The sequence below is a fragment of the Melopsittacus undulatus genome, chromosome 1 (assembly GCF_012275295.1).
Source record: "Melopsittacus undulatus isolate bMelUnd1 chromosome 1, bMelUnd1.mat.Z, whole genome shotgun sequence".
NCBI lineage: Eukaryota > Metazoa > Chordata > Aves > Psittaciformes > Psittaculidae > Melopsittacus > Melopsittacus undulatus.
In genome coordinates this window covers 63,489,626-63,516,881 of record NC_047527.1, presented here as the reverse complement: position 1 = coordinate 63,516,881, position 27,256 = coordinate 63,489,626, and the positions used below count along the sequence as shown (strand labels likewise).

Here is a 27,256-nt window from a genome sequence, read left to right as displayed (position 1 = left end):
TGAAAATTACTTTCTAAACACTTTAATAGTTTGGAAAATGGCTCCAAGTTGTGGTGAACAAAATCAACCTTGTTGCAGATCAGCAGAATTTGAGATACTAACCTGTATCAAAACTTTTAGAAATACAGGACACATCAACTAGGTATTTCCCTTTTCTAAATTTTGTGGCTTAGATCTTCACCAAAAAAGTCCCTCAGAATTCACAGCACAATTCTAATTCCAAGACCCAGAAAAACATTATTTTCCGAGGCAGTTTAGACATACCTATGGATTTTATATCAGCATTCTGAAATCTCAACTATTACACTGAAGCACACTTTTAGGAGTTCAGATAATTCCAGAAATGGAATTCCAGGTTGGAAGTGACCTCTGGGAGGTCCCAGGAGTTCCCTGATGATCCTGGACCTTGTCTTCAGAGCATCCCAAAGCAAAGCCCATGACTGCTGCACAAACTGCTTTGTCTGTATGGGGTGCAGGAATAGCAAAGTCTAGAAGGAAAGACCAATTGTTTTCAGTGTATTAATTCATTACTTTTAGGAGAACAATGTACAAACTTGTAGATGACAAAGGGAATAAAGGAATACCCATAACAAGAAGAAGCAGATCATCATAAAGGTAGTTGGTATAATTTTGTTAGTATAAATCAGAAAATGAGCTGTAGAGCTTCACACATGGTAGGTCTTTACATGTGGTACGCTTCCTAGAATTTCGAGGATCTTAATTTAGCAGATCTCAGCTGCTGCAGGATCTTAAGATGTTGTTGGTGCTTTCAGATTCTCTCATTTTTAAACGTTTCTTTTGGAACATTATAGCTGTAGCCTTTAATATTTTATTACAGATTTAAGTTTTGGTTCTGGAAAGTGTTTTAGAGCCTACGGCGTATGAAGAGACTTCCCTTGTGAGATATTCTTAATCTATGTATCAACTGTTTGGTTGTCTGAGGCAGTCCCTTTCAGTGATAAATTCTTGCATATTTGAGATACACCCCTTTCTTTATAAGAATCTCCTTTCCTTTCCGCCCCCCAGATCTAATAGAACAGAATTGCAACTATGGACTCCTTCTACAAGTGAATGTATTTGATTTGCTAATTCAGTGTTCCATCACTTTGAGAACGACTGACATATTTAATAAAAATATATTTATTTCTTTTTTGTTAGAAAAATGCAGAATTAATCAAACTGATGATTCTTGCAAATGTTAAGATAATAATCATAATTATGATATTGAGATACCTTTGAAGATGTTTTGAATTCATTATGAACAATTTTTTGCTAAATGCCTCTTTTTTAAATCCAAATAAGACAAACTACTTAGACATTGTATTAGTATTTCATGGCTGAATGAATGCATGGTTCTTCCAGCACACCCATTTCTACACTGGCTGAAATCGACACAGCTAAAGAGAACTTGAGACAACCCTTTCTGTAAATGTCAAAAGCTAAATTGCATACATGTTAAATAGGAGATAAATTCACTAAAAACGTTGCAGTGGCTGTTTTAACTTCATCTCCAGAGGTCTTTGCTGTTGCTGTGACACTAGAGGAAGCCTTAAGGAGACTCATAAAGCTAGGTCTGTAAAAGTGTTTAGACTCCTTATCCCTAGCTTCAAGACCTGTGGAGTTTAGTGGTTCCTCCTTATGCAATTGCTGGAGTACTTTCTGGATACATTCCCAAAATCAGTCAGAGATGACAGCACACAGACCAAGGAGCTAGTAAAGGTAGCAAAGACTCAGCACCAAGATTTCCATGTATTATAAATCCTGCCACTTTCCAGGAAGCTAAAGCCTTCCTATGGGCCTACAGAGATGTGGCTCTGTACATGCAGCATTTGCATCCCTGATTAATTTCCTGGACCCCAAAGTGCTACTGTCTGTACTTCAAAGGCTTAGTGGAGGTCAGTCCTGACTCTCAGAGACCTACTTCAGTGATGATGGTATTTTTTCTTTACCGTCTCTTTCAAGAACACACCAAGGAAGTGAAAATTTTCTTTCTGTTCCCTTCTCTTTGGATCTTCTAAACGGGTCAAACTCACATCAGCCCATGACCAGGATGGAACCCTAATCAGTAGAGTGTCAGATACCTGCATCCTTTCCTAGCAGTAACTCCAACTATTTGAACTACTGCAATAAATGGACTGCAGCTCGTTCCAGAAGGGTACAGAGTAGGTGGAAAAAAGGAATGGGTCCAGATACCCTTAAACTGATGCATAACAAGAAATGCTTATATTTTCGCTGCACTGCTTTGAGGGAGGAAGGTGGGTGGTGAATTCCTGTACTTCATTCTGCAAATTACACATGTACTGAAGGGAGGAGGATAACAGAACAGAATTAGACAGTGTTGTAGAGATTGTTTCACTTACAAAACTTTTTTTTTAAGGTTCAGCCTGTATATAGACATTGAGCTGGCAGTTGTTTGGATGATGAGAATTGAGCAGATGTTGGTCTTTCTTCTGTAGACACTGCTCTAGTCATACCTTAGATACAGAGTAATGTGGCATAAGCAGGAGTGTCTTTACTTTCTTTGTCTGCAGTTTAGAGACATAGTGAAGATTTGTTCTGACACATTTTGCCTCACTGATCTAAATAAGGGTTGCTAAGAGAAAGAAAAACTGCACCATGAGAGACAAGACAATATATAGCATTATATAGGAGATGCTAACAAGCATGCCAAAGCTTCCTTAATAATAATCTGTGATCAAGTGAAACTTGCCAAAGACAACAGTTATCAAGGACCCAGGGAAGCTGTCAAGCCAGCTCATGCCATAGGATACAATTGCCTTTTCTAACAAGTAAACAAACAAAAGTATTTAGGAATATGCACTACTCCAAGTACATGTATGGGAAAAGAGCAGGCTGTGTTTTTGCAGTTCTGAGGAGTGGTGCTTGTGTGCTGATCACTGAAGCCACAGCTTCCTACAGAAGCAAGAATCTGTCCATAAAAAATCCCTCCTATTCAGTATAGAACCATACTCCCTACAGTTCCTCTTGTCTTCAAGCAAAGGATATGACTATCTGCTCACTTACAGTCACTAAGAAGCATCAGGTATATTTTCCCAGACCTTACTTAGCTCCCTTTCCTCCCCTGCTTTATGCTGAACTCTGAAACTTGTTATGCCTCCAGCTTGGAAACTTTTCTGAGATCCGTCTGCCTTTTGAGCTTGTATATAGTAGAGGTATGATCTACCCTATGCTTCATTTATCTGAAGTGATTTTGTGTGTGAGATGCTAATTTTAAACAGAATGGGACTTCAGGATCCAGCTGCAGTAACTTTATCAATAAAAAGTGTATCCTTTCATTTTCTCCAAGTCATTTTTATCATTACTTAGCTTCATCAAGATGTCCACATGTCATTTCAAGATGTCTTTTCTCTCTAAGGCTATAAACCAGCAATTTATATCAGTATTAAAATCACTAGTTGGAAGGAAAAGGGAGGAAAGCCTGTTTCAAAATGCTTAGAACAAATCACATAAATCTTCTTTTTGTTTTTTTTTTTTTACTGTAGGGTTTTGTATCCAGTCCTGACAATCACAGTAAGAATTCAGAAGAGTTCAGAGACCTCTAGTCTAGTACAGATCCAAATTGCCATGCTAATGCAGTGTGTTGCTTGTGGAGTTCAGAGCTTTGATATATTTCTTTGGCTATACTGAAAAATTATACTCCTTGCAGTATGAGAGATTGTAGCTCTGCCTGCATCACATTGAAATGTTATGCCCTGGAGAAGTACAGTAAGGGAATATATGAATTACCTTTTGATTAGGATGTGCTGCAGTGTAGCCTTCAGCTCTTATTTTGCTTTCCAGTCATTTTCCTCACTTTAGCTTTACTTGTTTAATTTCAGCCTATATGATATTCTGATGTACTAGCACACTAATTTGCCTACAGCCTAGTAAAAATCTCATTTTGCTTCATCTGTCGGGTCGAATGATTGCAATTGTTTGCTCTTGCGCTGGTGGAACAGACAAGTGCTCTGTGTTACCCTTGTCAGCCTTCTGCAGTCAGTCCTGAGGTCTGCCCTCAGACCAGTTTCACTTTGCTTGTCCAGCTTGCTGAAATGAAAAAACATGGTATTTACAAGGAAGTTTTCTGTGACGGATTTCATCATCCATAGTTTCATGGATGCTTTTGTTTATATGAATATTAGACACCTCAGGAAAAATGCTTGTCAAAGGAAAGAAAAAAAACTTATGAACAACCTTTTGCCTCAAAGCTAGTGTTTTCTAGCTTTTCTCTTCTCCTGGAATTGCTTTTCCTTTGTGCAATTCTATTAGACAAAACTAAAGAAATCCCATCACCTTGACTGCCTTGTTTAACTTGAACATTGTGTCCTTAAAATACTCTGCATAACCTGTTTGTTTAGTTTTTCCATATAAAATACTTGTCATCAATTTCTTAATTTTACCTTTGATTGAGCCTTTATTTCTCAGACAAGATTCCTGTATATTTTTATCAATACCCTTAGGCAGATAAAGTTACCCTCACAGCCCGTGGGCACCTCTCACCCCAAGTTGAGGTGTCTCAGGGGAAAAAAATAGATGAAACTGTCCAGATTCATACTGCTTTCCATTGGCTAACTAAAACTACAAACCTACTAACTGCATGGGAGGGAGATAACCCACAGTTCAATGAGATAACAACAGGCAGGGCTCAAAAGCACACTGTGCAAGGTGATGGGAACAAGCAAGAATTCAGAAACGATAAAGCAGGGTGAAGGGGCACCTGACTCAAAGATACACAAATGCATGCAGCGTGGAAAACAAGCAGGAAGGACTTGAGCTGCACATGCAGTTATCAAGCTTCATCAGTGGAATACCTGAGAGATTTTACACAGCTGGTTTGCTGTGTTGGATGGATTCAGGTAAGCTCAACAGGAAACACAAGCAAAGAATGAGAAGGACTGGGCTACCCTCTTTTGTGCTGCAGTAGCTTGGACAAAAAGATCTCAGGAGAAATTGCAGCCTGGCTTTTGGCAGAATCCAAGGAGAGGCCTGTAGGGATGATGCTGTGGTGCAAGTTAAACAAGGCTTGCAGATCCTTTGATGCTATAGTAGAAATTCTGTGTCAATTTAAAACAAAACTGTGGACTAGTACTGAACTCACATTCATTTCCTATTATCAGTATGAAAGACCTTTTTCCTGTAAAATTTTGTGTAAGAATGAAAGACAAACAAGGGAAACCAATGCAAGTATTTGCAAATGTACACAGTATGGATGTTTGCATTTCAATGCAAGGAAGGAAAAGATTCTCAGCTGTAGTTAGGCCTATTTGCAAGCTTTTATCTAAGAAAAAAGAAAGCTAAATATGATTACTTGATAAGCAAATGCTAAACTCTATGGAACCTGGGATTTTAAGCTTGGTCCTAAGAATATGTCTGCAGCAAAAAGTAAAAGTTCTCAACTGTCTCCAAGACAGAAAGGACTTTCAAAAAGGATATTTATTGAGGGTGAGATTCTGTCAACCTCTGTCCCATAGTTTTGGTGCAGTACTTTCTGACTAAAGCATTATGCCCTGTATTTCGCAGGAGTTCAGATTGACTGATACATTTCTTTTAGGTGCTAAATCTTTGTGTTTTTTTTCTTTAAAAATACTGTTTATATACCAGTAGATCTTAATACAGTGTTGTATAATATAATGTAAAAATCCTTCCCTGAGCTTTTATTGCTATGATGCCATACAGTATGGAATATCCCTTCCATCATTTTGGGTCAGCTGTTCTCACTGTGTCCCCTTACCAACGTCTTACCTACTCCTAGGCTACTGACTTTTCTGGGCAAACGGCAGAAGGAAATCCTTGACACAGTGCAAGCACTGTTGAAAATTAGCTAAACACTAGTGGGTTATGACTGCTGTTTTATCCACAAATGCAAAGCACAGCACTACACAGGTTGCTCTAAAGGAACTTGACTTCATAACTTCATTCCAACTGGACTTGCTGTATCATATTACTGCTTGGTGCTCAGGTTGCTGCCACTGAAATGAAAGTCATAGAATCATAGAATCATAGAATAGTTAGGATTGGAAAGGACCTCAAGATCATCTAGTTCCAACCCCCCTGCCATGAGCAGGGACACCTCACACTAAACCATATCACCCAAGGCTTCATCTAACCTGGCCTTGAACACTGCCAGGGATGGAGCATTCACTACCTCCCTGGGCAACCCATTCCAGTACCAAAGTCATTGGTGGTTTTCCATGAGTAGATTTTAAATAGTTGAAAAGAACTTGATATTTTTATTATTGTCCTGGGTTCAGCTGTAGCTATTATCTATGGGTATTTATTTTCATTTTGTCAATACAGACACAAAGGTGTAAATAAACGAAGGGTACCTTTCTGAAGTGCGGATTAGAGAAGATGCCAGTAAGAAGTTCAAAATAAGAAAGCTTGGTTATATCTGTAGCATGAAATTGTTGTTTCATAGTGAAACGCTAGGTATTTTCTTGCTTTGCTAAAAAAAAAAATGCTACAGAATCTAATTTATATATGTGTAATACTGTTGTTTCTCGGGTATTCATGTTCAAGAAAACCAGAAGGCTGGGAAATTTACTATACTCTTTGTCATTGTCCTAAGGAATAGTGATACACATTAAAAAATGTGTCTTGTTTAATCTTTAACTTCCAGTCACTATATTTTATGTATTTTTGCCTGCTAGATTAAAGAGATTGGAGTTAGAAAATCTCCTTAAGTAGACAATTTATCATGTACAGACTATATCATCATGATTTGGTTCTGTCTTAATCCATCTTAGAGCTCATTTGGCCTCTTACTGTACAGTCTATTTCCAAATTGCAAAATGATCTTATGGTTTTCTTCTCAATTTTGAGGTTTTTGTTCTTGGCATTGCTTCCCATTCCAGTGGGAAAACTGGATAAAATTGCTATGTTCAGTCATGGGAGAGGAAGTGTATAGGGACTCTAGGTACTTTAAGCATATGTCTTTTTTTTTATAGACATATGCCTTGAAGTGTATGTCTTTTTGCAGGTGGGCACAGATTGCCTTCAATGCATGCTGTCATCCAGATAGATTCTGGCAAACTGATCTTTGCACAGCTAAAGAGTGAGTAGGACTAAGGATCCCACAGAGTGCTGGTCTCCAAACAGGGGTGTGTGCACCCTAGTGGGCGCGCAAGACGATTCGTTGGGGTACAGGGAGAAAATAGTTGAATTTCTATTTATATTAATTTTTATCTAAAAAATTAAGAAAGTAATTAAGCTTTACTAATATTTAATGTACAGATTGACACTGTTGCATTTAGTCCATATTTCACATGGTTATGTAGGGTTTATGGGCTGCCTTGAAGAAAGTGTCGGTCCTTCGCAATGTGGAGGGGTTGACAGTAGCATCCTCACTCACATGTGCTCAATTAAGTAGATTTATGGATCATATTATCTAGTTTTTACTAAGCTACAAAATGGACAAGTGGCTTAACAAGATTCCTGCAAAGAAACTACAGATTGAAGATAGTACTGATAATGCCAGTACAAGCAAACAAGAAAATGGCAGAGCTGGCACTTCTCCTACTGCTAGTACAAGCTCTTCATCAGCCAAACAATGACAAGCTAACTAGAACTGACAAGAATTTGCTTCCCTCCACCTCCCAAAGGCAAACTTATCAAGAAAACTGTTTGAAATATGGATTTATAGCTGCTGTTGGTAATAATGAAGTGCATATTGTGCCTTAAGACATTAGCTATTGATAATAAATGAACCCATTACTATTAGAAAGACATTTGAAAGTTAAGCATCCAGAACATGAAGACAAACGTCTGCAGTTTTTTCCGTGAAGTTTAAAGTCATGAGATACTCAATCTGCTTAATAGAAAAGGAAAAAAAAAAACAACCAACAACCATACTATTGGGGCAAGATATATTCTTCCTACACTGGTAAAAATGGCTGAAATAATAAATGGAGAACAACACTGCAACAAACCTAAGTCCATTCTTTTGTCAGTATATACCATTGGAAGATGCACAGAAGAGTTACAGGGTTGAAGAAACAGATATTAGAACAAGTTGTACAGTGGAGAAGATTTGAGGCAGCTAGGTGAAAGTACAGATGTTTCCATATCTTTCAGCTTACAGCATTTGCTGAATTCTGCTTCAATAATGAATCAGGTAAAAAAGTACTTCTTTTCTGTGAGCCACTGAAGGAAAAATGTACTGCAGAAGATACATTCTTCACAAAAATGACTTCTTTAATAAGAGTAATGTTTTATGCGAAAACTGTGTAAGTGTAAAAACTGATGGAGCCTCTGGAGTAAAAAATGTATTCCAGGGTAAGGCTACAGAGCTAGCATCACATGTGAAATTATTTTACTCTGTCACTCATAAGCAAGCTCTTGCAGCAAAGAAGCTGGAGCCAAAAGTGCATGAAGTGCTACAGGGTGCTAATGATGTAACTATTTTTTATTTTTATATATATATATATATATAAAACAATCCAAAAACCTTTAAATAGCAGAATACTTCTAATGTTCTGTAATGAGATGGGTGGTGACTATTGACAGGCATTTGTACCCCACATAGGTTCACTGGTTTTCTTATGGTGAAGTCCTAAAATAGTTTTTGAACTGGAAGATGTTATGCATTTTGGTTTTACAAAAAGAGAAGTGTTCCAAACTTGCTGACCTTATCTGCAATGAACAGAAGCTGTCCTTAGGAGATATTTAAGAAAAACCCCAAACCCCACGTTATGTGTCCCTTCGGCATGAAAGTGATGTTTTAACAATGAGTGAGAAAGTCACTGCTTTTCAGAAGAAGTTTGTGCTATGGAGAGAACACTTTGGAAATGTGTTGATCATTATGTAATTTCATTTTCACAAACTATGTAAGTCAGTCACCTAATAGAAACTCTTATATCCGTACACTAAAATACATGGAAACTGTATTTTCTAGCCTGTTTAAAAAGCTTCCCAACAGGAGTTTCAGTGGGGTTTGAACCCAATTGTTAAGTATATAAAAATATAACACCTTCTGATTAGCTTGCAAGAACAAATGATTAACATCAAGGAAGATGGAAATTTACTAGACTTTGCATCATTGGTGTACGAGACTGTCCTGGGTTCAGCAGTAGCAGTCATTTTTTCTCCTTCTTAGTAGCTGTGGGTACCAAGAAGAACTGTCGAGGTTTAAACTCTGCCAGTCATGCAGTCTCGTTCTCTCACTCCCCCCCTTCTTCCCTCCCCCTCGATCCTGAAGGGATGGGGACGAGAATCGAAAGAATGTAACTCCCACAGGTTGAGATAAGAACAGTCCAGTAACTAAGGTATAACACAAACCACTGCTGCTGCCACCAATAATAATAATGATAAGGGAAATAATAGGGGGAGAGAATACAATACCACCCGTTGACCAAGCCCAACTGAGCAGTGAGTGCCATTCCAGGTAACTCCCAGTTACACCCCTGGCATGACGTGCTGTGGTATGGAATACCTCTGGCACTTGGGTCAAGTGTCCTATTTCTGCTTCCTCCCAGCTTCCCTTCCTCCCTGGCAGAGCATGAGACTCAGGAAGTCCTTGGTTAGTCTAAACATTTGTGCAGCAACTAAAAACATTGGTGTTATTAGTGCTGTTCCCAGGCTGAAAGTCAAAAACACAGCACTGTACCAGCTACTAAGGAGAAAAATGACTGCTATTGCTGAACCCAGGACAGACTTAAAAATTAACATTATGGTTTAGTAAGTGTAGCCAGAGATGTATGTCCTCCATTTGCATCTACATATCTTTGTGAAGTACTGCTTTCAGCTGGCAGCCATTAAAACTGAGTATTGAGATAAACTGGACTTAGAACCGGACCTTCAAATTACTGTTAAACCAAGAGTTTAAAAAATAATGAAGGCTATTCAATTATATTGCTCTAGTGAGACCAAACAGGGGGGAGGTTATGCCTCTAATAACATATATTTTAAAATATTATTTTATTGATTTCATCCTTTTTAATTTTTTTTTGTTTGATTTATAATAAGCATAATATATTACTACAGTATCAAGAACATGTCTATAATGTAAAAAAAATAAATATACATACATACATTTGGGATGCATGCTCAACAGTTTTTTACTGAGAGGGGTGCATGATCAAAAAAGTTTGGAGACTACTGCCATAGAGGTAGAGCATGTTAGCTTACTTCCCTGCTGCATCTCATTGTAAATATAGAGGTTGAAGGTTTTGCTGGTTGTCTAAAAGAATGATCAGAGCACAATCATACCTTTCTGAAAAATACCTTGGGAATGCCCGTGGCAGACCAGAAACTCCAGCACTATACTTTGTCTTATATAATGAGGCTGTTGACACCTCTTTACACTGTTAATAAATCCAAAAAAATGCATTAACCTTTTTTGTCAGAATCCTCACATGAGAAACTATGTTTATGCATCGTGAATTTTACAGAGGTTTACAGGAAGGGCTCCACCTTTTACGTGATCCAAGTGCCGCCTGAATCCAGCATATGTGAGGATGTTGCTCTGCCCCTGGATGTCATTTTCACTAGGATAAATAGCCTTAATAAAAAGCCCCGTTCAGTTCCTGCAGCTTCTGTTCACACCTAGGCACTGTATGAAGACACTTGCATGTCACTTGCCTGAAAATTAATCTATTAAGCTCTGAGCAATAAAATTATAAATATGAATATGAAAATTATAAATATGAAGCTTTAAAGAATTATCCAGATTTCAGGATCAGCAATTCTAAATTTTAAAATGCCTGTGTAGAGCTTTCATAGAAATGCTCTGTAAATAAAAATACATCATAAAAAAAAAATAATGCCTTACTACAAAGACCCAGTCCAGTACAGCTGCTTCTTGCCTGAACAGAGTCTGCTTGTATGGGCTACAGGGATCATTCACAGTGGTTCTAGGTCTCTTTTTTAAAGGAGGGAGATTAATGCTACAGAGTATTAATGTTAGGTTAAAAAAAAGGAAAAAAGATAAATAGGTATTATCCTTCAGACCAGTTGAAAGTAGGTAATAAATGGCAATGAATTTATTTAAAACTGAAGTAGATAGAAGTTATTTTGAAGGAGATTGTTCAATTTGGTGAAGTCAAATATAGCCTTTAATGGCACTAAGTGTATTCTCTCCTCCCTAAGGCAGCTAAAATAAAACGTATGCTTATGAAGGTACAGAACATTTTTTCATGCCAGATTGTTGTTAGATCTTGTGGGCATACAGAAGGGTAAAGTCTGATTCCAGGTGTTCTGTGAATTCCAGGCACAATCTGTAATGTTAAAATGAAAAGGGCAGTGACAGTAAAAAGTATTAGCACACATGGAGATGGTTGTCAGTTTGTTCTTAAGAAACAGTCATAACTATCACCATGTCAAGTAGCCAACAATTTGCCCAAAGACAAGAATGAAACTGCTTGCTTAATTTGTAGCATAAAATATTTCAAGTAATTCTTAGGTAACCTAGAAGATTTCGTCGTCTGGTTTCCACACTGCATTAAGAACTTCATTTCAGACAGTAATGATAAACTGCTTCTATTTTTTTATCATTTTTCAGTCATGGATAAAATTTGCTTTACTTTCTTAAACCAAATAGCTTGTATTAATAAGACCCTGGAGGATTCATCTGCAGGAAAAGAGAATATGAATCCAGGGAAATCAAAAAAATGCCACCATGGTATTTTTAACTATGCTGTTGTAAGAACAAATGCAAACCACAGTAAGGCCACTTAAGACAAGATGCCAAGAACCAGCATAATGCCTATTCAGAATCCCATTTAGAATAACATAATGTGCAAAATTCATTTATCAGGGACTTGATATGAGATATACCAAGAACTGCTGTGATTTAAGAAGCTTCAGGAAAAGATATTAGACACAGAAGTCTACCAAAGGAGAAAAGAGCAAGAGCAATTAACAAAGGTATTAAAGGGTTCAAAAAGATACGTGCAAGAGCCGGGGGTAAATTCCTTTTCTAGAAGGACCTTTCACAGGTAACTGGAGTACTGCTTCAGCTGACAATTGAAATCTCGGTGGAGGAAGTATGTGAATCAAACTGAGACGCTCAAGTACAGTAAATTATCACCACCATATGGCATCCTTCTGAGGATTCTGAAGTAAATAAAGTGTGAAATAACAGTCATACGCCATTGCAGGAAATGCTGCTGCAAGGTTTTCTTCAATATTCAAAGAAAAATATAGTTTCTGTATTTTCCTTAAACTTGGAGGACTAAAGGATAATCCCCAAACTCTGAAAGAATGTTTAACAATCTAGGAGTCTTAGCAAATAGGATGAAAATGCTCTGGTAGAGCCACTATATTCTCTTGCTTTACCTTATTTTTACTTAGATTAAAAAGTGAATGTAATTTAAAGTTACAATATCATATATTAATTGGATCAATTAACTAGCATGGGTTAACTGAGCTATTAAGTAGCTCGCTTGTCTAAATTCCTGCTTTCCAAAAAGAATGTGATTATAGCTTCTACACATCTTTTAGTTGCTTGGTTTTTTTTCAACAGAAGTGGTTACTCTCCAAAGCCTTCAGCAGAGAACAGTCGTGTCTCTCATGATGATTTTGTGAGAATCAGCAATGTGATAGATGACAGTGCCATTATGAGTTCCTAGGGGGAAGAAGGGGAAAAAGAAGGAAAGATTAGAAGCAAAACCAATAATTCGTAACTTGCTTCTCCCCAGGTGACAGCAACCACTGTATCTCACCTTTTGCCAGAGAGTGCTATTTAAACATAAACTATTTTTTCTGTTGCAGGCTTTCAGCAACTTTCGCTCCTTTAAGCAGCCTTGGACTTCAATTTGCTACTACATATAAGGGAACAACTTTGTGTGCTTTCCAGAAAAGAACAACTTGGTTTTGTGTGAAGTGCATGGCACCTTTTCAAAATACTTTTAAGTAGATGAAGTCATATGCCTGGAAGTTCACTAGTAGTCTTGAGTTTGCCAGCTTTATTTTTCTTTTTATCATTTTTCCTGAGCAGTGTGTGGCATTATCATGCTTAGCTAAATGTTAGATATTATTAATTTTGCACATGATCCACTTCATATGTCTTTCTAACATTTTCTAGGATTGCTTGCCCTCTTTTTGGTTTGGAAGCATAATAGTAAAATCAAAATATTTTTTCAGGAAGTAGTCACTCAAGTGAGGTTTCCTGCAATGATTAATAGTTGGTGGATTAATAGTAGGGCAGATTTAGGTCACTGCTGTCCTTATCTGGCAGCAGAAGTAGACAAAGATGGGGGCATCACCATCATACAGCTCCTACATAGCTGCTACTTCTTTTGGCAGGGATAGCTTCCACAGAAATCAGTGATTCAATGTTCTTGAGGTTAATGGCTCTTCCTCAAAGAGGTGTTTAACAACTCTTTATTGAACATTTCAACAAAGTCTTGATTTTAATTTGCTTGTAAGATAGAGGAAAAATACTGTTTAAGGTATACAAGGAAGTTATTTAGAAGTATTTATTTACAATCTTTATTTAAAATCTCAGTTGGTACTGTTGTGAGCACTTATGGCTCCAAAAAGAAAAATGAAGGACATGGGTCATACTGGTTACTTTTCCTTTAGCCAGATCATAATGGTATCTGGATCTTCAGCTCTTGCTTAGGGCAAATATTCTGTTGCAGTATGCTTTAAGCATATATGAAGAGCATAGATCCTAATACTTTTGTTCTTTTGTTTTCTGGACTCACCCCACCCCCACCCCTACCCCCTACCCCCCCAGCCTGCTTGCTCTGGCATAGAACATCTTACATACAAATATACCTTATTAAAAATAATTGTTGTTTGTGTATTATTTTCCTGCACATTCTTGTGCTGTCTTAAACAGGAGATTCATCTTTAGCCAGTAGAATCTGTTTGGTAACTATTGGAATACTAAGGGTGTATTAGTATATGTGTAAGCAGCTCCATTTTCTTAAGAAGTCCGTGTTTTTATCTAAGACCCATCTTCAAAGAAGTATAGTAGTTTCAAGTGGGACAGCATACTCATGTGTATGACTGTTTGGTAGAGTCAAGTCATCAAGGACTCATTCTTAAAACAGTATTCCATCTCAAAATTTTCTGTTTGCAACTGATGAAAATACCTCTTAGTGGATTTATTTTTCATGCAGGTAAAGGTTGGACCAGCTGCATATTACAAAAGTTTTAACTGTAGTATTAAGTTCTTAAACATGATGTCTTCAAAAAACACAGTGAACAGTTTTACCTGAATAAACATCATAGGAGGTTCTGTGAATATTCACAGTAGTAACTTCACTGAAGTAACTCTGTCAGAGGTTACTGCACTGAATAATAATTCTCCAAACAAAACAAGTATTAGTTATGTTTGGTCATTTGAACCTTCTTTCAGCATCATAATGGCAATAAAATTGAATTTATTAAGTATTATCAGAAATTTTACAGATCATTGTAGAAAGTAATGTAAAATGTATAGGTCAGAATGTAGTAATACATAAGTTAACAGACTTGAGCACCATTTGGGATTTACAGATTTTTTTTTTGTAGATAAAACTTGGTTGGGCACCTATAGAAGATCTTTTTTCCCTCTATATCCCAGGTTATATAGCCTTTCAGCTAGCCTGTAAGATGGTATGTATATTATCTGAAATATGGAGTAGTGTGAGGAGATCCAAAGGGAAGGGTGTGGTTCCCTTTGTGAAGGCTGACACTTCTAAAACTGAATTTCAGTTTTATGGATATGTAGGCTTGAAAGTGAGAAGGAAAGTGATTTTTCTGTAACATTGACAGTATCCCAGTTCTTTATGGTTTCATAACTCCTCAGTTCCTCCAGTACAGATAAGTGAGTGCAAACTCTTGGTGCCAGTAATTCTAGGAAGTTTTACACCACTGCTTTGGAAGATACTGATTTGCTGGTCCTAGAAACAGAAAGGCTGCAAAAGAAACAGGAACATTTGTGAAATTATTTACTTTTTCTGAATTATAAAGATTAATAAAGGAAAGAAGGTGTCTGTCACAGAGAGCAGATGCTGAAGCATTTGACCAGAATGATCAGCAGTGCTTGCATGTGCAGAACGGGGCCATCAGGTTTGTAAATCAGTTGTTTCCTCAGATAATAATCCCAGTGATCATAGGAATGGTATTCGTGAGCACTGAAGTGTATAAACAGAGGAAAGTTAATCAGTATGTTATGCTTCCTACTTTAAAAACTCCAAAAAGTTTTTCAATTCTTACTAAAAATTAAACATTAGTATATTTCAATATATAACACTGTAAGAAATGCATTACTACTTCATTATCGTGTACCTTCAATTTAACTTTAGTTTCCAAATGGATTTAAGTTACATTCAGTGCAATACACTCTAAAATTCCAGCCGTAAAAAAAACAGAAAATGATGGCACAATTTAAAAGAACCAGTGCAAGTGAAATAAGTTCTTTGAATGCAAATGATAGACAATGGAGAAAAAGAGGAAAAAATATATATTTTTTAAATCTCCTGATTACATGCCTCTGCTCAGTAGTATCACTCCAATTAGTATCTAATTTAGTTCTCTAATATAGCAGAACCTATTTGGGTCAGAAGCCATAGAACATAATTTCTGTATTTTTCCAGAAGGAAGGAACATGGGGCTGAAGCATGTTTCATGTGGTAAAATTGTCAAGTCTCTTATTAGCATTATCATTAGGTGCAATAATATCATGTGGTGATATTATATCCCTGAAGTGGTGTCTGTTTTCCCTTTTCCACCTGAAATATAAAAAAACCCCACGACATTTACGAAGTTTAAACCACAGGGATTTTTTTTACAAGTTGATCTAAACAAAACTGTTTGGAGCAGTGCATTGGCAAGTCGAAAGTAAGTAAATAAAATGATTTATGAAACTGTTCTCAACTTTTAAGCAAACCTGTCTCTCTGCTCCTAAGTGGCCTAAAGCCCGAATACCCCAGTGTATTACAATAAGGATAACTATGGATAACTATTCCCATAGTTCAAGCATAGAACAGAATTAAATTTTAGCTTGATATTGCTGACCTTTGTGCACTTAGGAAGCCTGGGGAATGCAGATTGATATTTTGGAGGGTTATCGAAATAGTAATAATTTCTTTTTGTCTGTATTCTCACAGGTATGTTTTCTATAATCTTCCCTTCATCAAAATGTCATCTGATTTTCATATTAGGTAAATGTTTCTTTCTGTTTAGCTTCCCACTCAGACTTGTATTCATAGTTTTCAATTAATAACAACACTTACTCCTGGATACAGAGGTGTTTTTATAAGTGTTGTCATAATCCCCTGAATCTGATGCAATTAAACCATTAGTAAATAACTATAGCTTCAGTACAGCAACTTGAGTGCATGGTAAAACTTCAGACTTGGCCCAGAAAAAATCCCATATAGATAAAGACTTCCACACATTCAACAAAACTTTCTCTACCAGCTAAGAAGTGGAAGAACCTCTTTCTTCTCTCTTAGGGTTTAGGTGGTCAGATTGAGAAAGAATGCAAGGAAGTAGGCCCACTTCTCTAAACTTTTCCTGAGAAAATTTTATGAAGGTAAGGGATCTTTGGGGTTTCCAGGTTTCAATGGATGCTACCAGTACTGGAATACCATATTGAGACAGGGTTAGATTTTGAGACCTGGGATTCAGCTACCGTTCAACTGTCTGTTAGTATCTGAGAGATATCTAAGCTCCATTTATAGTTAATAGAGAAAAGAGAGAGAGACACTTTCAGGGTGCAATTCATCTCACCTGTTTTAGACATCTATTTATGGATGAGATGACTCATTCCTTAGAAATTCTCATGTATCTTAACTTTGGCAATATCAGTGTAACACCTTTCCGAGTTAGTGTTGGAATAAAAAGTATTTCATACATCATGGATGGAGAAACTGTAAATGTGTAAATGTTATTGTTGCTTTCATTCTGCTTAATCAAGAAGGATTTGCTATGCTATGCTATGATTTTGCGTAACAACATTTCCTTTTTTAATCATAGCTCTTTTGACACTGGTAATATTTTCTAAATAAGATTTAATTATTGTTCATGTTGCTTTGCTTGAATTATCCCTCTCAATGAATTCTGCTCAGAAATGTTTTAGCATATGGACTATTTCTGAGTATTAAATATGTTTTAAGCTTTTGCATATTTAAGAAATACAAGTACTACACAGTTTTTAGATTTTTTATTTCTCTAAGTATTTTTTTTCTAAATACATGCTCTAAACCTTGTAAAATTGCATTTATAAGAAGATCCAGATACATTCTATATTTTGCATACTATTTTATATTTATACACCATACATAATAAGGAGTGCCTTCACCTGTCTGCCTCTACATTCCCTCCAAGATAAAGATGTTCAGTATTTCAACATTCCTAGTTACTTGAACACTTGCACCAACTTTCAGCAGTCCTATTACATTCACTTGATTTAATAAACAAGTATTTTGAATTCTTGCTTAATTACTTTTACTTCTGGCATTGGTTTACAGATTTCTAAATAATATATACTTGGTATGTCCCCCATTCACTTCCACAATACCTGGCATGAAAATTACTGTAGTATACAACCTCCTGACCCTCTGCCCTGTCTCTAAGATAGCAGATATCTCTAAGTCTGAAGATCCAGTCTTACTGAAGAAAGTTTTTACCTTCAAACTAGTCAAAGTCCTGATGAGCTTGTTGTGCAGGTCCTTAATGTGCTTGTAGATTAAGTGGAACTTAATCTGTTCATACATTGTCATAGCACAGATCTCCCTGTTTCTTTTTCTAGCTAAATTTTTTACTCACTGTAATATGCTGGCATCTTGGAATACCTGATAGCAAGTGATCCACCTCTTGGTAAAATGGATTGTTTTTCTCTTTTTGTTGCACAGAAATCAGCTTCTAACTCAAACAGTCTGTAAGTCACCTGAACAACCTGTAATAAACATTTGCTGTACCAAACATACCCTAAATTCCTATTAACTCTGCTTACCTACAACTATAGTTAACATCAGAGTTCATGATTACGTTTAATTTCTGAGACAAAAAAAAAAACAACAGAAGGAAATTTTTCTACTGTAGAGAATTTGGGGAAAAATTAGAGCATTTCGTATATAACTTGCAAAGGTTTGTGTTTAAATGGGTATGATCTGTGTGGAAGTCAGGGATATGTAAGTTTTATGTGAAATCATATTTACCACATTGACATTCCAGGCAGAAATGAGGAAAATTAGTATTTCTTAACTGGAAGATGTAATTACATAAAAAGAAATGAAATACCCTATTTTTGTTTGACTATTGTTAGTAGTAGTAATATCACTCTGGGCAAAAATAGTCTGAATCATTCAGACACTTTTTGCAGGCAAGAGTTACACTGTTATTTAGAATCATAAAATCATAGAATAGTCAGGGTTGGAAAGGTTCTTAAGATCATCTAGTTCCAACTCCCCTGCCATGGGCAGGGACACCTCACACTAAAGCATATCACCCAAGGCTTTATCCAACATGGCCTTGAACACCGCCAGGGATGGAGCATTCACAACCTCCCTGGGTAACCCATTCCAGTATCTCACAACCCTCACAGTAAAGAATTTCTTCCTTATATCCAGTCTAAACCTCTGCTGTTTGAGTTTCAACCCGTTACCCCTTGTCCTATCACTAAAGTCCCTAATGAAGAGTCCCTCCCCAGCATCCCTGTAGGCCCCCTTCAGATACTGGAAGGCTGCTATGAAGTCTCCATGCAGCCTTATCTTCTCCAGGCTGAACAGACCCAACTTTCTCAGCCTGTCTTCATATGGGAGGTGCTCCAGTCCCCTGATCATCCTCGTGGCCCTCCTCTGGACTTGTTCCAACAGTTCCATGTCCTTTTTATGTTGAGGACACCAGAACTGCACACAATACTCCAAGTGAGGTCTCACAAGAGCAGAGTAGAGGGGCAGGATCACCTCCTTCGACCTGCTGGTCGCACTCCTTTTGATGCAGCCCAGAATACACTTGGCTTTCTGGGGTGTGAGCGCACACTGAAGCCAGCTCATGTTCATTTTCTCATCGACCAGCACCCCCAAGTCATTATCCTCAGGGCTGCTCTGAATCTCTTCTCTGCCCAACCTGTAGCTGTGCCTGGGATTGCTCTGACCCAGGTGTAGGACCTTGCACTTGGCATGGTTAAACTTCATGTGGTTGGCATCATTGTTTCCTTGTTAGATCCATTTGCTGGATTTCTACTTCAATGAAGAAAAAGTCATATTTTTCTTGAAAGCCGGTACTGACTGTTTTCCCCAGTAAAAGTCCCAATATCCTAGGGTTCCTTCTTTCCTTCCTCTCACCTTGAAAACTGCAGACAGTATGTCATTTTTAAAAAATATCTGATTTCTTTTGAACAAAAAAAAGAAATCCATTTCATCTCTGATTTTATTTCTCCTTTATGCAATAAAGTTTATTTAGATTTTTAGCTTTTCTGTAAAAGGAACTCTTTCCTAATACCTAAAATAATATCTCACTGTTTTCTTTTGGTTTATCTACAATTTATCTTTTGTGTTGTTTCTCTCCTTAATATCAGTTTTGTGTTCCTCTTTCATTCTTGTAATCCAAAATGATGGATATATCAAGGAAAATATACCTCAATTTTCTTCTATATCTAAAGGCAATGACAAACATCAGTGTGCTGCAGTATTACACAATTTCTCTTCTCCAGATATTTCTTGAAAATAAGTTTCACACAGTGTTTCTAAGCCTCTAAATGTAGTGTGTTTGTTTCATTGGAATGAAAATAAGGATAGTTATGTATGCTTGTAATGCATTGTAATGGTGAGATCTCTGTATTTTTACTAATCACAGAAATTATAATCTGCCCTTTGCAATTACTCACAATTTACATTTTGTCTATGAAATGAGGAAATATTTTTTCTAATACTTAACACATTTATTTTGTACTCATATTATTTTATATCTCTGTACTGAAACTCCTACAGAGCAGCATTTTAAAGTACACAGTATAAATCTCACTAGCAGGAAATCTTAGTAAAATACCTGACTGTAAAATCCATCTGGTCTCAACAGTTCTCATTCATTAGGAGTCTCTTATAATCAACATCTGGTAGGATCAGACTGCCCTGAACAACAAGGATTTAGCTTGCAGTATTTACATGCAGCTTTAGTGAACCAAAAGGTCATCAGAAATATCTGTTAAAAGCAAAGTAGTATGATTAATCTGGAAGTTATTACATTTATTTTGAAACTGGCAGAGTTAGGATTAAATGAATGAACTGTGCCTTTAAATTTATAAACTGAAACCTTGTTTGAACCACTGATTGGTGGAACCCCCTGAATCCACTATCATCATTAGATTATCAACTCACCAGGAATATCACCTTTCTTTACTATATTCCTGGGAAAAAAGAATAAAACGGGCTTGATGAAAAGAAGATATTGTGGTCAAATAGATGCTAGATATTTGCTACTGTTGAGCTGGTGCTTTCACTAATAATCCCACTAAAGTGAATGGTATGTGTTAATCTAAACCAAAATCATTACGTGTGCAGCTTTTGTATCCTTGTAAGGTAGGGCATCATATATATATTGTATGCAGAGAATCATCATACAGACATCATATAGGAAGTAAAAAACATGCCAACAACAAAATTCAGTGTCAGAGCTCTCCTCTTTCTGCCACTTACCAGCCCCCTGAGGCTTCCCCTTCCTAGATGCAGGACCCTGTTTCAGCTCAGCCTGGTGCCATCAGTCCCTGTCATAGTGATGCTGCAGTACTCCTGGTCTCTCTCTCTCCATCACAGCTGTTCCTGGCACAGACTGTGTTGGTTTGGACTCATTTCCTGGCTTGTTCTCAGGCCTTTCTGGTTGGTACAGACATGCCCAGCAATCATAGGACTCTGTCTGACCCCGTATATTCTCACCAGACAAAATCCTGTCCCAGACTCATGGATGGACTTCCCAGCTTTACCCTGCACCTGCCTTATTGCTGTAAACTTACCTGGAGGTGGCTGAAACTGTTTTCTCTAAGCCTGTCCTGCTCACCTCTCTGGGATGCTGGCTGATGAGGTCCCTAGTCCAGGGGTTGTGTTATTGCACTTGCGTCCCTCTTACTTGGGGATCAGCCAGCCTGTGCCACTCCCCAACATTTTTTAGAACTGGAGGTGAGGCTTTTCAAATTCTGACATTGGACCCAAAATCAGAAAATTCTGTAGTTAAATTTATTTGAAAGAAGTGAAGAACTTCTGTAGGAAGAAAAACACAAGTTTAAATTCTGGGAGATATTTAGATTATTTAGAAAGAAAGTAAAGAACCTGAGAATGGTGAAACAAAGTATGGAAATAAGAAAAAAAGACTGGAATACCCCCAGTGAAAATACCCCACCAACAGGCTCAAGATGAGATATGTCAGACTAGTGGTCATAGAATTGGAAGGGAAAAGAAAACATTGTTATCTGGAAAAACAATACAAACCTTGTAAATTCTTATAAATCTTCTAATATCTTCTTGTGATAATGGGAAAGAAACACCTTTCTTTTGGCAAAATCTCCACAACAGATGCAATCTGGAAAGCATTCAGGATCTGATTGTGGCAGTGGAGGAAAAGGTTTGCCAAACTCTCTGGCACTAAATCTAACAAGATGTGTCCTTTGGGAGTTTAATCAGTAGTCCAATGAAAATAAGAGCTCTGAAAGCTACTAAGTATTTGGCTTCTAGCAGATGGGTCAGGGAGGTGTCAAAGAAATGTTTCAGTAGTTTTTCAGTATTTAAATAAGTGTTTCTTAGAGAAAAAAAATCATATAATTTCTCAGAAAAAAAGAAATCATTGCAACTGAATACCTCAGTTGCAGTTTGTGAAGTTCTACAAGGAAGGAATCACAGCAAGACAGTAGACAGTCTGAAGTATAATTTTTATAATCAAGAGTCAGCTTTGTACCATCCACTGAAGCCTATCTCTGTCAGTCTATTTTAATAATACTTAATGTATATTTTTATAATTTTTCTCATGTTAATAGTCTAATTTGGCTAAATAGCACTGGTGAATCAGCTGTTTTCTACTCAGATCAACTGAGTAATGTTAATCTAGTCTCTCTGAGATTAAAATAAGGACTGGAAATGTCTCCAGAAAAAGAAAATCAAGAAAATATCAGAAAAGCAAACATGCAACTAAAAGATTTCTTGTTTTACAGAAGAAAGTAGGGCAGCATAGGTTAGAAGCATATGGTAACTTGTAGGCCTTTGGAAAGTATGGTTCAATTAGCTAAGGAAAATTTACTTTTTCCAGTTGAATTTCATATTAGATGGAAGGATTTTGGACATTAGCTAAACTATGATCAAGAGAGGTCTTTTTTATTTTATTATCACTGATGATTTTGTCTTTTTTTTCTTTCAGAAAAGCAATTTTTCTTTGTATCAAGACCTGTATCATAAGGAGAAGTTAGTGGCATTGTTGGAGCTAAAATATCAATCATTCTTTTTCCTAGTATACTGATAAAAAAAAGAAGTCACTACTGATAATTTTTTTTGTCAGTGACTATATTTTTACAAAATGAACTTAAAAGCTGATTATAACATCACAAAAGTTATAGATGTAACTAAAATCTTGATGAACATTGACTGTTTCTTCTTTAAAATAAAATATTTTTAATTTCAAAAATAGCTATATATCCAGTTGTTTTAACCATTGTAAAAGGTTATCACGTAAAAATATGTATTAGTAGTTTTAAAGCATGCCTCAAAGAGGCCATGAAAGAAGTAATTAGGGCAACCAGTGTAATGGTCTGCAGGACAGTCAATTGGTCAACCCAGAACCTTGGCAGGAACAACTTAAAGGAAGCAGCAAAAGGGTGGAATGCTATTTGAGAATCAAGTAGTGAAATTACTGTATTCCAGGAACCAGATTATCATTCTCTGTCTTGAAGAAATTTGCAAAAGCACAAAGATAGTTTTAATGTTCCTCTTTTTTACAAAAAGCTCTGTTGATATCTAAAATATCAAGCAGCATACCAAAAAGAAAAAAAAAGTTAGTTGCATGAAATCACCCAACAGAACCACTGACACGCATAGATTAGGAGGATGCTCACAAGCATACATTAACGAAAGACTGAACGATTAGTGAAGAGAGGAGTTTGTCTTGAAAGTAAAGCTGCCAACAGAACATAGTAGTCTTACCTGTGACCTTTCATATCTCATTTACTGTATCCTTAGGCATGAGTGTGATAGACTTTAAGCAGAAGAAATATCACAACAGCTGGACCTTACTTTTGCATGGATAAAATGTCTTCTCATTATATAAACTTTATGGTTATTTCAAATCAAATTAAGAAGTTCCTGCCTCTGAAAGACAGACCACTTCCTCTTCTTTACTTTGCCACATCACTGCATATCAAATATTTTTAAATTGGTTTGAATGGGCTGTGTTTCTCTCTCAAAGGACACCAAGGAAAAGGAGAGTAGGGACATTTAAAATATGTAATTCCAGCAGTCCATGCAGATGGTTATTGGAAAGTATCTGCATAGGATTTATAGACTTCTAAATTTTCCTGTTTAGTATCACATATCTTTCTCTTTCCAGTATTGTGTTTTCCGTGTTTGCATTTCAGGATACCTGTTTTATGCTATGATTTGCTTCTCCTACTTCTGTTATAACACATAAAAAACACAATCAGTGCAATGAATGTGATCATGATTCTATTAAAATAAATTTGGAGTGCCACTCTATTCAGTCTGTAACCATGTTATATACAGTTAAAATTATTTTTACTCATCTATTAGGAACAGTGATGTGAAACTCTGTTTTTGCAGTCATGTGACTGGAGGAAAGCCAGCAATGTGTAAGGCAGAAAACCTTAGAGTAGCTATGGAAAAAAAACCCTGAATCTTTAAAACAGATTGGTTTGCATGTTATCTAGTTTCTTTGTGCTATTAGGCAGCTCAAAGAGGACATAATCTTGCTACTAAGAAAAAAACCAAAAAACAGAGAAAATCTGCTGGTATGTGGTTGCATATGTCACCTTTAAGCAAACCATACCATTCGCTACCCTGTGATAAGACGCATGCTGTAAGAAAGGCTGAGAATACAGAAATGCTCATTAAGCTTTAGTAATCCCTAACAGACGTAAGACAAATTCTGCTGATTCATGCTAGGACCAGCTGATAGTGTTTTCAAATCAGAATTCAGCACTAAGAATATGCAAGAGCTTCCTTGATGAGTCTTTTTCCCTTTATAGTCTGAAACATTGCTTTGGCTACAAGAAAGCTATTGCTCTTAACAGCACTGGAAAGACACAAGAATTGTCCATCCCAGTGATACAAAGAGGGACTTTGCTGTGAAGTTTTCATCACAAAAAGCAAAGTACACCCATTGACAGCTGATTACGGTTATAGAAGAATAGTGCCTTAATCAGATTTTAGATGAAATGGAAAAAAGGATGTGTATGCTTATACCACTGTTGAGGTCATTTCTTGTTCATTAAAGTGCTTGCTCCTCATTGAGTCTCAGTTCATTAGTATGCCTTTTTCTCAACTTCTGACAGGTGAGGAATGATCTGACTGGTGTCCTGTACGGTGAAGACATTGAGATTTCGGATACAGAGAGTTTCTCCAACGATCCTTGCACAAGTGTAAAGAAGCTTAAGGTATGTGTTGCTGTTTGACAAATATAGAGGAAGTGATGATCATATCAATGCATTTGATTTTTTTCTTGTTTTTTTTTCTATGAAGAATGATAATAAAATAAAATTTAAGAATTATATACTGCTACATTCCATTGCATAATAAGGTCAACAAATGGCCTTTTGAGAGCCTAGTCCTGTTTAAATCAACTAATGTCTATGCATATAGCAAATATTTTTATAGTGCCTGGTAGGGACACTAAGTAGAGAAAGTTGTTGCTGGCTTAATGATTGTACCTATTGCATCAGTCTTAGTGATATACATGTAAAAGCTCTTGAGGCTTGGAACCAGAACCCTTTTAAGGTAAACTATCACATAGCAAAAGCATTGAGCATCTTTCCATTGCCTTCATTACACATTTTAGATTGAATTCCTTGCTTATATCATCTGCATTATTTCATATGAATCATAACAGAAAAAAAAAAAAGAATAAATTTGACAGCAGAATAATCTACCTTTGTTTTCTTATTATAATGATTTATTAGGTTCCTGGCATCTCATAAAATTAAAACTATATTTTAGCATTACCAAGCAGTGCAAGCAACAATAAACTAAACATAGGAGATATGAATCTTAAACTACTTATTAACATGAAACAATGAAGAAGCACTTTGATTCTAGCCTTCCTGTATGTCAGCAACACACTGTTTTATAGGGAAGATGAGAAGACGAACAAATAATGTATTAAAGTTATCTCTATTTCTTCAAAACAAATTACTACAACAATAAATAAGCAAGTATCAAAACAACAGTTTATTCTTGATACGAATATAAGGTTGCTAATCCTTAGGTACACATCAGGCACAACCTAGCTATCCAATTCTAAAAATGTTTGTTCCTTTTTTAAAGATGTGAACCTAATATAGTAAACTGGTATCTGCTTACTGTACTTGTGATTCATATGGACATAAAATATCTTTTATTTTTGTAACACACTTTGATGAAATTAATGGTTATGCATTGCAAAATAGGAATAACTGGTATGATTTGCCAGAAATACACGTTTTATATTTTTTCGCAGCAACATCTTACTTTTTTCTACATCGACTTCAGCCTCTTTGAGTCACAGTTGGAAAGAACATTTAGGCTTAAGGATGTCTTTAAAACTCATTTTTGTGTTCAGAGAAAATGATGTTGGAGGATATGTATTTGTATATCAAGTTAAATGTCTAAAAAATTCTAAGCATGCACAGGCAACTTCTATGAGCAGTAACACTTCTGTTTCCAATTTTCTTATATCTTGCCCATAGGACAAAAAAACCCCAAACAACAATATCTGAATTCCAATTCAATGAAACAGTTTCCATGTGATTTCCCCAATACAATAGGTGTTTTGGATACTGATCAAACTTGATCTCTCATTCTAACAGTCAAGTTAATTAAATTTTAAACGTTTGAGCCATGAACAGGTTTGGATGTGGACTCAGCCTAAGTGGGTGGCATGCACACTAACAGACATCAGCAAGTTTTGCCAGCATGTTAGAATAGGGGAGCTGATATCCTCTAGCTCACCTTCACCGTCAGTGGTTCCATAGCTGACGTCAGAGGCTCATCTGTAGTTCTTCAGATGGACATCCAGGCATTCACAAGGCAGAATATGTGGGTATCTCTATTGACAAAGTTACCCAGCGTTAAGTAGATTTATTGATAACATCTTGGCTGTCAGATATATGGTAGAGAATAAGACAGAGCATCCGAGCTGTTCAATTTAGATATTTCATAAAGAGCCTGCCAAGACATTGACTTTTCTTGGCAGATGAGATATTGTAGCAATCCTTCTCTGGAAAGCTGTGTAGTACAACATTGTGGTGTTATTCATTAGAAATGAGACAGATTAAAATCCAATCACAGAAGGGAAGCTCTGCAGGCCAGGAAAAAAAAAATAAAATAAATAGCTGCCTATTCCTGCATAATGTGCATCACTCACAAACTCTGAAAAGGCTAAAGAATGCCTCATATCTGAGGCTGTTGGAAATGACAGTGGAGGAGACAAGTTGTTCTTCATCCCTCAGTAGAACATCTTAGATATCTTGATCCTCACTGTCTTTGGGATTTATACTACTCAGCTGTCAGTAATACCAAAGGCACTTGGTGGGTGAATAATATCATCACCTACATGAAAGAAAGAAGGAAACAGAGATTCATTCACTTTTGAGATTCTGCTATATATAAAATATGTTTTTATGGAGAGTCTGCCACAACTGTGGGTAAATGAAATGTAACTGTTCTTCATTTTCTTGTTTGAACTTTAGTCCATGTGGGAACATATGTATTGCTTACAGAGGGGCAAAGCTTAAATGCTGATATTGTTACTCTGATCTCTGAGAAGAGTAAATATGACAGCTCACCATCTGGCTAATGGTCTAAACATTGGTCTTTTTATATAAGTGTGGTCTTGGGAGTTGCATTCCCCCTAGAATGTTTTTAATCATCTCATAGATCACCTGCCTAGTTTCAGATGTCTCCTGTCAAATATGCTTTAGCTTCATGCAAGCAGTTTTCAACTCTGTGAGAAACAAAGAGTACTTGACGCTTGCTGGAGTCCAGTGGGTGGCTTCTTTGATCCTTACAAGAGAGTTACACTGTGTTAACTTGCATCAGCCCTGCGAAGGCTGATGTAAATAGCCTTGCAAGGAAATCATAGTGATTGATAGTTAACAGTGTGACTGAAGGGGGCAAAAATCATGCTTCAGTAA

At 36.6% G+C, this 27,256-nt stretch overlaps 1 protein-coding gene across 1 annotated transcript in view; it reads left to right on the top strand.

Annotated features, from left to right (window-relative positions):
* The window catches only part of GABBR2 (gamma-aminobutyric acid type B receptor subunit 2), a 446,922-nt gene that overhangs the window by 184,317 nt on the left and 235,349 nt on the right, over positions 1 to 27,256 (top strand). Inside the window, exon 4 of the mRNA XM_034064922.1 lies at positions 24,422 to 24,523. Within this exon, the coding sequence (XP_033920813.1) occupies positions 24,422 to 24,523 (102 nt within the window). The remainder of the gene's footprint in view (positions 1 to 24,421; positions 24,524 to 27,256) is intronic.